Source organism: Morone saxatilis, unplaced genomic scaffold (genome assembly GCF_004916995.1).
Source record: "Morone saxatilis isolate NCDOM2014 unplaced genomic scaffold, NCSU_SB_2.0 Contig7, whole genome shotgun sequence".
Classification (NCBI taxonomy): Eukaryota; Metazoa; Chordata; class Actinopteri; family Moronidae; genus Morone; species Morone saxatilis.
In genome coordinates, this window is record NW_023340246.1 from 22,535,294 (window position 1) to 22,547,316 (window position 12,023).

The 12,023-nt window shown below is 38.4% G+C and overlaps 1 protein-coding gene across 1 annotated transcript in view; it reads left to right on the forward strand.

Moving 5' to 3' along the window:
- mei4 (meiosis-specific, MEI4 homolog (S. cerevisiae)) overlaps positions 1-10,327 on the forward strand; it is a 32,441-nt gene extending 22,114 nt beyond the window's left edge. The window contains exon 4 of the mRNA XM_035678386.1: positions 10,051-10,327. Coding sequence (XP_035534279.1) covers positions 10,051-10,296 — 246 coding nt within the window. The 3' untranslated portion in view covers positions 10,297-10,327. The remainder of the gene's footprint in view (positions 1-10,050) is intronic.
- The last annotated feature ends 1,696 nt before the right edge of the window (positions 10,328-12,023 follow it).

Sequence of the window (12,023 nt, forward strand, 5' to 3'; positions counted from 1 at the left end):
AAAAAAAAAAAAAAATCAATTCCTAGGAGTTGTTGTCTGCCCTGGGCTTACGGGCGGGAAAGGTGGTGTGTGGTCATGCAACATACATTACATACAACAATAATTCCTGGTTGTCCTTCAGCGAAGTGACAACCAGGAATTATTTGTACACTGCACTTCAAAGGAGAGTCATAGCAAGAGTGCTATATGAGTATGTGAGAGGCCACTGGGCAAGAAACTGTTCGTCATCAATACAAGTACTGAGATACTAGCTCATAATAGCTTATGTTTATATCTGAACCACCTTTTTTTAGGTATAAAAGCAACAAGTCAATCAGAAACAGTTTCCAAACTCCTGTATTCTGTTGTGTTGCTTTAATTTTATTCATGTTTGTCGTTATTGGCTTCATTAGTCACTAGTTATTCATATATTCCACTATTTTCCTGAACTTAAGACTTTGATTAACCTGTTTCAAGCCCTATGAGTAAAGGTGTGTTTTCACAAGAGATTTGAAGATCTATACAATATATATAGATCTATACAAAGGAAGGAGTAGTGTTTTTGGAACAGGCAATGCTACACAGAATATATTTAGAAATTTTAAAAAAAAGTCAAAATAGAAGAGGTGAATTTTGAGGAATTAAATCAGAGATATGGGAAAGATATGGAGTCCCCATGTGTGCTGAAAGGACTGAAGCGAGTCGTGCTTTAACATCAGACTGGACCTGGCAGTTCTGTTAGACAGCCTCTCTGAAGTTGTGGTTGGGGTCAGCACAGGCCGAGCTCCTGTGCATTTAGATGGTAACACTGTGCCGACTGACAGCACCGCTGTTGAGAGAAGGCTGAAGCTTCTCACTCACGCTGTGGGCTTTCTTTTCCACTCCGGCGACAAATCAATCTCTGTCCTTGATCAGTAAATTACTGCTCTTCACACTCCCAGCCGAGCACAGCTTCATTATTACTCTTCGTCAGCTTCTCCCTCGTTCTTTCCACTGTCACTGCCTTGCTCTCTGTTCTTCCTCTCTTTTTTTTTTACATCTCCTCTTTTCCATGAGGCTTGTTTGCTCTTTTATTTCATAATGTTCTTCTGTCAGTTTACCTCAATTTAATTTTTCTCCTCTCTTGTATTCCTCTTTATGTCACAATGTTAGTACAAATTGTAGACAGAGCAACACTTCCTGGAAAAAGATATTGATGTAAACTCTCAGAAATATGAACGGCAGGAAAGCGGTGAGTCACAGAAGGTTGGAAGCCGAATTTATCAGTTTGGCAATAAGCACTTTGATATGCAGTTTTTTTCAAAGCAACTCTAAAGGATTAAGAGGTCAAATCATTTGTATCCAAACTGCAGGAGCATCACGCCAAAAAAAAGGAAAGAAAAATGTCCAAAATCTATTTTTGTGTGAAGAGGAAACGTCTGGAAAATCAGGACTAAAACACTAAATGTAGCAGCACACTGTACGTGTAAAGCAGGTAGCACCTTTTGTAACTTGAAGCCCACTTTTGATCATTTAAATATATGAGAAAAAGGAGACACACTGTGCTTTTGGTGCAGCATCACTTCCTGCCATTATGAATCCAAATGTAATGTATTCAGGATCATTTCCACTATTTGGAGCTTTTACTGACACAGGTTTGTCTCCCACATCACTGCACCAGAGGGGATTTTAGCTAGCTACCAGGGACAAAACACACTCCTTTAAACTTTACTGGTCCTTGAAATTATGCATTTTAATTTGATGTTTTTTTTTATTTATGTGAATTCTGGTGCACATTTAGTTGTAAAAGTAACTAGCTTTGTAAGTTACCCACAAATTATTTTTCTAAACGTTTAACTGTTTCGCAGTACCACTGCCTCCGCGGCCCACTAGATGGCGCTCTGAGCCCCACCAGTAGATGGTGTAATGTGGTTTGGGTATTTCACATTTGACATTTTTGTATTAGTGTTTTTGTCCATTCCGATAGTTCTGATAATTGATTTGAGTTGTTTATTAAACTAAATCACAAATATTCAGCGGTTCAACCTTCTAAAACATGAGGATTTGCTGCTTTTCTTCGGCTGACGTAGTAAACTGAATATCATTTGGTTTTGGACTGTTGGTTGGACAAAACAAGGAATTTCAAAACTGCAAAACAAGTATTGGCACTTTTGTTTTTTAGCTGCGTCACTGTACACAGAGCAACAGCACGACAGGCTGTAAACTTTACCAACCCAGTCTCAAAATGACTGTCAGTGACATCGGCTAAACCTCTTTTATTTTTATTGTTTTTCCTCACAGGTATTTTTTATTGGAGATGTAAGTACAAATACAGTATCCACAAATATCAAATATCTCCTCATTTCATATCTAACAGTCTAGTGTTTATTCTGATGGTAATACAGACAGATTAGCAAAATAGGAAAGGAAAGGCTATATTTAATTTTTCCAAAGTTAATATGACATTACATCTTGGAACCTATTTTATGAGCGGTATGCACACTTTTTCTTTCTCTGACTAAAGAAATCTGATGTGTTCACATCACAGATGACAAAGAAAGGTAGGCTAAAACATGAGACTTATGTAGGCTGATACAGGAGTTTAGTTTGGCACTGAACTGAAAGAAAATGGAATGAATAGTCGAATCTTCGTCGACTGACGACTTTCTGAGTTGAGTATAGCTCTAGTTAGATCATCGTAAATACCTTTTGGTTTGGGACAAAACAAGACATTTGAAGACAATGCCCTGGGATGTCGAAAAAAATTACATTTTTTACACTGTTTTCTTACATTTTATACACTAAACAATACAGCTATTGATTAAAATAGTCTGCAGAATAATTGAATTAAAGTACTCATTAGTTGCAGTGCTGTTAAAGTCCACTTCATGTGCTCTTGTCAATCACTTGTGGACATTTTCTGTTCCGTCTTCATTCTTTTCTTTTTTTCCGCTTGAGAAACTTTCAGTCCTCCTTAAGCAGCAGGCTGTCTGCTTGCCTGTGACCCAGTCTGAACAGTAACGAGCTCCAGGTCCAATCAAATGGACGATGAAATCCCATTCAGGGTGCAGCTTCATAATCTCAGTGCGGCTGATGTTATCTGGGTCACGGTGCTTCAGGCTCCCTTGCTGCATACAGATCCCGGAGTTTTCTCCTTACCACAGTCCAGGTCATCATCCACCTCGGCGCAAAAGGACTTTCACATTTCCAAATCCCACCAGTGGTAATTGACACGGCTCCTATGCAGGTACAGATAGGTCATTTCTCTTTAGACACCGTTTTCAATCATCTCTACAAGGAGCCCCCAAACTATGAAATGTTCAGCTGCTTCTTATTTCTCAAAATTGTTGCATCATGTCTCATTTCAAACCTCCGAACTGCAGTAATAAGAGTTTGAATAAGGACAGTTAAATCTGAAGGACCATGTAGAAAAAGAAAAGGCGATGATAGAATTTCACAATGACCCGTCTGACCCTGCTTTTTGTTTCATTTCACTGAGTCATCCATTCATTCTGTCACTTTATTGAACTACATTCAGACTTATGTTTATGTATTATCTTTATTAATTCAGATGTGTACAGGTTTTCTGAGAAAATGGTTAAATGATTGGTGTTGATCCCAACTCAAGGTCAGTTTCCTAGGTTTTTATCTTGTGCTTTCATCTACATCACACAGTCTTTTTGCTTTGTTACTTCAGTAGCTGTTATGATCTTATTGTAGGGTATACTGTTCTACTTGCCCCTTTAAAAACTGTTTTTTAGTAACAACAAACAGCTGCCATGCAAACGAGATGCTGTCTGCTCTTGTTTTGGCACTCTAGCAACGTTTTTCAGTAACTTAACAACCCTGTTTTATCTGCCTTGCTCTCAAACTAGCAGGAGAAGTTTAATTACAAAAATGTGGTCCACCAAAAACATATCCAATAAAGTCCATACACTTAAAGTAATCCAAATAACATAGGCAATGCAAGAGGAAACAAGTGGAAGCAGGCAGAAACAACACATAAGACACAAGAGGAGGAAAACTACAAAATAAAACAGGAAATAACCAAAGAAAACCAAAAACCATAACAAACATTGTACAGCTGGGGCTGACTGGAAATAAACAAGAACTACCTAGGTGTGGACTAAACCAGATCCTCCTCAGCTGCATTAAATTAATTTTGTCCACTAGGGGGAAGAATTTCTAATAGAAACTCACAGAAACAACCCTGTTATATCATCGGCTTATCAAGTTTTTAGCTCTGGTTTGGTCTCCACCAACTCTTGAGATAGAATATCTGCTAAATGTTTGTGATGTTGACAGTACTGTCCTTACTGTCACTGCTTGGTTTGAAGATATGATGTATGTAATAACTGGAATCAAGGTCACGTTTAAAAAATGGCAAAAAACTAAAAGTAATCAAATCAAAAGTGGATCCTCAGAGCAGCAGCTGTGATCGTGTCACACCTCGCAAACACAGATGATTGTGTTCATTTCTGACGAGCTGATTCTCAGGGTAGCTAATTATCACCTTTTGAGGGCACAGTTGTAGCACGGCCTCTGTGTTACAGGTGCAACCTCCTGCAGATATTCAAAGACTCTTTACTGTATCCTGTCACTAAGCTTCAAAGCCAGAACTCATCATCATTGTCCTCACCTGGAAAGTTGATTACAAAACAACTTTCGCCTCGACCTCAGCCTTACCTGAACCCTCGCGTCCAACCTTGTCGCGGTCGCTCGTCGGGAGGAGGAATGTTTTTTTGACTTTGCGGTTTGGCCTGGAAGTGAAAAGCTGTCCTGTAACTGGCTTGGAGGGAGATGGTAGTTTATCAGAATTATTAAAAGGCAGCAGCAAATCTTGTCACTGTCAGCCTGCGGCCCGCCGGATCCCGGAGGAGTACTAACGAGCCAACAGACAGCTCAATCAGTCAGTCCTGCTGTTTTCAGCCACGCACTTAGAAAAGGAGTCTGGTCAGGATACATGCAGATGGGCCTTCTATCACTCTAATGTTCTCATCTCACATCTCCCATCCTTTTTATTGTGTTCTAATTGTCTTTTGCTCCTCTCTGTTTTTCTACTCTACCATTGCAATACTGTCGGGATATAAGCTCCTTCATATGCATCCTACTGAGGATTGGCACTGCACACAGTTCTTTATTGAAACACTACAACTGAATGTACATACTGAAACTAAAATAGTTTGACAGCAGTCCAGTGAAGTGGTTTCCAACCTTTTTGCTTAAGGGAGCTCTTCTGTATCATTGAACTGACCTGAAGTGACATATTATATGTATATTTAATATTATATTCAATGTATAATAATAACAGTAGAGAACAACTGATAAACTGTACAATGAACCCATATAAATGCACTTTTCTGTCTGTATTATGTATTTTTTAACATATCTAAAACCAAAAAACTAAATTTAGTTGTCTTCACAGAAACAAACAAAATGCTGACATATAGGCAAACTAGCGACCCCTAGTGGGTGGGAACCACTGGTCTAGAGCAGGGTATTGAACCACAATACTTTTTGGGTATATTTTGGGGTTTTTCATATCAATCATATGATTTGGTATTTTACAGGAAAATAACACTGCATGTAACACACAATCAAATCCAATAAAATTGCAATGTAAAAACCACAGCAATCATGTCGCAATGTTGATGCTGTATCAGAGGTATTGAATCAATAGTATGTACAGTGTTAAGGCAGTTAGACCTCATATAATGTGAGGAGGCCACCAGGTCCACTGTGGTATTGACCGTCAGCTCCCACGGTGGACTCATGCTGTTTGCGTATGTTCTTCACAGATCTTCCATCACAGCTCCAACTAGATTTTCATTCTGATTATTATTTTTGCTCCAGCGACTCTCACGTCATGGCTCCATAAATCCTCTGGTCATACGAGTGTTTAACTGGTTGGAGATGGAAGTAAGAGTGGCATAAACCTCCTCAACCTCCTGAATGCTGCTCTGTGTGGTTGTCAAATGAAACTGATGGTGCAGCATTGTGATGAGAGGTGATGATTTTGGGCGAGATGGATCACATATAAATGTGAAGACTCATCACGCACACTTGAGTGTAAACTGCTGGTACTTCCAGATAAAGACTATGTACAAAACAAATATGCCCAATTAAAATAATGTAATGCCTGATTAGTGGTGTAGTTTGTTGTGTCTGTGAGTCAAACCAGAGCAGTTTGATGTGGAAAAGCAGTTTAAAGATAAAATGAGCTCGTCATATCTTCCACTGTAGTAAAGGTGTTTTGTAGGACATCCTGTGGTCAGGCTGTATTTTTAAGCACAACGTCTGCTGGCAGTTATGTTCCCTGCCTCTTCATATTCTTTAAGATGCCCTCTTGTTCTGCTTCAGATTACAGCGTTTGTGCAACTCAGTGGTTTCAAATGACGTGTCCTTGGATGAGAAAACCCCTGATAGAGGTGTTTATTCTTACAGTATCATTTTGCATGTTTTAAAAAATGACAGGAAACGTTGCTGCCCACATTTTGATAAAGTCTCAACTTTTGGATGCCCTGGTTGACACACACCATGTAACTGTACTTTAATGTTTTGAGTCTAGCATCATTAACACGTTTTGGTCACTAGAGCCTGACTAACATATCACCCGGGCCGAAATGTCAGCTGATATTATCAGATAAGATAATAATAAGATAAATTCATAACGCTGTGTTGACCAATAAGTAATGAGAATATCTTGGTCACAACCTTTTTATTAACTTATTTAAAGGACCAGTGTGTAGGATTTAGTGCCATCTAGCGGTGAAATTGCAGATTGCAACTAAATGAGACACATAAGTAATATTGTTAGCAAAATGCTTGTTAAGTGATGGCTAGTTAGCTAGTGTTTTCCTACAGAGAAAAACACAAGCTAACTAGCTATCTAATCTACATTCAGCTTTAACTAGCTAGTTACAATGCTAGCGAATTACCTTGCCATCAATTGATATAGATTAGCTCTTTTAATCATCATCTACATCTTCTTTTCAACTTAGATTAGCCTAGCACATAGCATGTCTAAGTACAGGAAGAGATGTTTACAGAGGATCCAAAAATGGTCGGAGATTAGGAAGAGTCAATTAATAGATAAATAATGAATAATGTAATTAGTAGCAGCCCTAGGCATTAATCAGTGAGGTGATGGAAATGTTTTATGGCTCAAATCTGGTTACTGTTGACACTCAGAAACTGAAAACCTTGCTTCAGTTGTTTTTCTAGTTTAAAACAAGAAAATCTGCATATTAATTAAAGGCAAAGCCTGTAAATAGGATATACACTGTTTATTTGGTTAAAATTAAACCTTGCTTGAAATCAATCATAACATTTTCAATGTTGTAAATCCTTCATGAAACAGCTTTAATGCCGACATTTGCAGCCTCATTTCATTTCATGTTTTGGTTTTAAATTGATCATCCAGCGACACAAATCATTTAAACATGTCGAGTTTAAAAGTGTCCGAACATCCAGAAAGTGTGCAAGGATGGAGCTCAGATAATCATCGTTTTAATGATGATTATCACTCAGAGGAAATATGTCCTTTCCATCTTGTTGACAGTTGCTGCTGCAGACAGTGTGAATATCTGACTGCCACCATCTCTTAATGGCAAATGTGTGTAAATATACAGTCCCTTAATTCACACTTCAAACACAAATTTAATACATGACTGGAACCTGTTATCACACAGTTATTTTAATGAGTTAACACCAGATTACTACATAATTCTGAGTTATGCATGTTCTTAATGTTGCTGAAGATTGAAGTAAAGGTTGAAAACACAGCAGTAAAAAAATGCCCATGCTATGAATCATAAATAGTTGAGATGATTTTTCATCTATAACTCACTTTTCAATGACTGTATGCTGTAAAACAAGCCATAGAGTTGGTAGCTCACCTGGTAGAGCTGGCGTCACATGTACCTTTCTGCAGCGGTCATAGGTTTGACTGCAACCTGTAGAACTTTGCTGCATGTCTTCCTCTCTCTCCCCCCGTTTCCTGTCACTCTACAGCTGTAATCATCTAATTCAATAAAATGTGTGTCAGTGTGGGATCAAGGTAAAGCTTGCAGTCCGGTGCTTCTACAGCATCTAAAGTCCGAGCCACTGCGTCACAATATAAACATACTAAGTAGAGGGTTAGCAACAGCTAGCATAACCTCCTGTGACTGATGTTTGTGTTTTTTATAGAAATGTCTGACGTAAAGTAGTCCTACACGGTCAAACCAAAAAAAGTCAGATTTTCATAGATTTGATGAGATTTTAACCCCAGCATTGATGTATCCCCACAGTAAAGTCATAGAATTTAGTTTACAGCTCAAAACTACAGTATTACAGTAAATTACAGTATTTACTTGAGGCTGGCTGTTTTGCATCACCGAACAACATTATGCGCCATCAATTTTAGCATTGTTTAGCTCTCAAGCTAATGTAATTCCATCTCAATGAGGTTCAATGTGGTTTCTGGAGAAGCTAATCCAGACTTTAGTGCATAGCTGGTATTTCAGGAACCATTAAGGCAACACAAGGAACACACTGCTGACATTTTGTGCAGAGCCAGTAAAATGTTATTGATCACACTTTTTAGTCGTTAATCGTTGTTGTGTCAGCAGGAGAATTCTGTCTTAAATAATCTGTTAGTGCAGCCGGAGAAACACTTTTCAAGCTGGCAAAATCGAAAAAGTGAATTGTGAGATATAAAGAAAAAGGTGTTCTAGCTCTCCAGAGCAAAGTGCTAAGTGACCCAATTCTGATGGGGTCTAAGTGGTTTGTGTGTGTGTGTGTGTAAGGGGTTAAGGGGGTGTTGTTGTCACATTCTGTCAGCTCTCTGAAAGCGTAAGCCTGGAGGAATACCTGACAGCCATCTGGCGGTTGTTTTTCTCCGTGACATCTTTCACACACAGAAACTTTCACATGCATTGAACTCAGGCACACACACATTTACACGCCGAGTTGCAGCCTGGAAGGACTCCAGCAGCTTCTGTTTATTTGAATAATTAACATTTGGATTGCAGGGTTTTGTGTATTGTATGCCTTGAACTTGACTTGGTGTGCAGTCTGAAAACAATCCTACCTTATATTTCTGCTCTCATCTATTGTTAAATGTTGTGTGCATGTATTTGCAGCATGTTGATGGATTACTCCACTGTTTGTTTATTTGAGTAATGATACCACTGTCTCGCCCTTGGATTACATCGATCAGAAATATCTAGGCAGTCATGTAGTTTAAAGGACTTAATCCTTTACTTTAATGTCTTGGCTGCAGTTTTTCCTACTAGCAGAGGACGTATCTCTGCTGGTTGACCCTCCAGGATGTGGTAGGAAGATCTGACATATCCAACATGTGAGGGTTCAAAGCTGCCATTATGGAGGCTGCTGCTCGGAGATGTTTCCAGAAGGTTGTAATGGCAGCAGATGATGATGTTAGTCGACACCAAAGATGTAGGAAGCTGTCGAGATTGGGTTTGGTTAGCCCACGGGACCGGGTTGTAAAAGCTTCCGTGTATGTAAGTACGTTTGCCAAGAGATCTGCCCAGGAGATCCTGTAGAACTTGAACTGAAAATATAGGCATGAAATGCAAATAAAGTCTACAAAACTTCCAGTTTTAACAGATGACTTGACGCCTCGTCTAGGCTGTGCTGCTAAAATAACGAATAAAATCCATTTTACTTTCATAAATCTCCATCAGTCGGTATATCTGTTGTTTTAGCAAAGAAGCCGCTCAATAATTGGCTTTTCCATCCTGCCTTTAGCAAACTGCAGTCGGAATTTACAGCGTGAGTAATTTTCCTCCCTCTAGGGTATTCTGGTAATGTGGAGGGCCAAAGTCATTGGTACGAGCCATTTGGTCCTCGTGTCACAGAATGAGAGCTGTGACGGAATAACTTTCCTTGGCCGGATGTCTGAGCTAGATGAATCATCTTATATCAACAGTGATTTACAGAGTTTTAATAGTTGTAAAAGACTGTACAGGTTGCATTTACAACCTTTCCCTGCCACTTCTCTCAGTTTAAGTTATCATCCAACAATGATCCATTTTGGAGGTGGTTATCAGAGGCTTTTGCAGCCCTAACATTGACTTTACTTTCCAGGTGCGGGAAAGCTTTGGGCTCGTCAAGTTTCCCATGGACCAGTATCAGAACTCGTGCTGCTTGTTCTGGATCTTGGAGGAGCTCCTACAAAAGTCAAAGGTACCGTGCAGGATGGAGGTGGGGTCCGAGCAGGCGGGCTTCCTGAGCCACTTGGAACGGCGCGTCTTTCTTTTGTCAAATGAGTTTCCCTTGTTTTCTATCTCCATGTGGAGGATTGGAGGTCTCCTCACCGTCTCGGACAGATAAAATCCCCCAGGTGCAAGGTAAAGGCAGGCCACATTCAGAGGTTTGCATTCCCATGTTGTCGACTGATAAACTGAACAATGAACCCCAACAGTGAGCACAATAACTGCAGAAAGTGTGTGTAAAACCAGAGATTTGGATGAATTTGAGACGATTATTTCTTATGTTGTATAATAATATATAATGAATATTTTTTTCTGATATTTTTAGGAACTTATTATTAGAACATATATACATATTTTAAAAATGTACTATCTAAACCTAAAGGAAATAAATATTTCATTTATTTTGCTGCACAGAAATGAACAACATGTTGAGATATAGGGCTACTGTGTATATTTTTAAGTTTTCTTACACCCCTAAAAGTCCTAAAACAACCCTAGTGGGGGTCCTGAACTTCCCAAAAAATGTTCAAAAAAATTCAAATTGCTCATTTTACACAAACTTCCTGTAGTTATTGTGTTCACTGTTGCAGTTTATCAGTTGTTCTGTATGTGTTGAATACAATATGAAATATCCATAAATATATTTGATATGCCACTCGTCAGTTTACTCAATGATAGAAAAGGACTGCACCACTGAACCACTGCACTAGAGCACCAAATGTATATTAATCTGCCTCTGAAAATAGTCCAATTTCCTACTGTTTGTTTAAAAAAACAAAAACTACAGTGAGCTGCTGTTTAAGGAAATAACTGAACCTCTTGTGAGGTGTTAGATTCACGTCTTCAGTGGGAACTGTTGACCTGAGAGCTGCAGACAGGAGGTCAGAAAGCACTGACAGATGGACAAACACAGCTGGTTTTGGTCTTTTTGTGGGACTTGTTGACAGTTGAAACATATTGAATATTGTAAAGAAATAAAGGTTATTCTGTACAACAAATTGAAATACTGAGCACAATGTCGACATACATTGTTATTATCCATCTCAAGCCAAGAAAGTTTAACATGGGAAAAATAATATGTACTAAATCTGAGAATTTGAAGGGATTCTGTCAAAATGTGAACATAATTCCTCTGTTTGCTTTAAAATCATTGTTGACTTATAGGTATTTGGTAAATATCTGCACAGTACACTCTTAATGAGGATTTTAATCTTTTTACAGGCTTGTTAGAACTTATGAAATATATCAGCGAAACATGGCAAATGTTTGTACTTTAGTTTGTTTCAATTTGTTCATTCTGCTAAGTGGTATGAAATGCATAACTGCACAACTGAGTGGAACAATTAAATTCAATATTTTTTAATAGTTTATTTATTCATTCCAACATTCAGTATGTCTGTAATTGAGTCATTTTATTATTGCCAGTAAAATTGTTTTACAACTGACAAAAGTTTTCTCCTTTCAGTGTTATTGGAGGTTGAAGTGCTGTTGTTAATTGAGGTGAAAGCCACAAAATTACTAATGAGTCTTTTTAAGTACTACTTTGGTATCCTCATTGACTTGCTGTCTGTAATGGATCGACGAACGAGTGCTTACAAAGGAATTTATTTATTTTAACTGAGGCTTTTAACATCATTCTTCTGCATGGGTATTAGAAGGTGTTAAGTAAATAATAATAATAATAATAAATTAATAATAAGTTAAAAGTTTTAAAGCTTGGCTCTAAACCACTAAACAGTGTTTCTAGAACTATGTTTTATATGTTGTTTTGTTGTGCACTTGGGATAGAGAGAGAAGATGAAGCTCAGGGAATGAGCAAGTGAGAGCTGCTCCAGCTAAACAAGG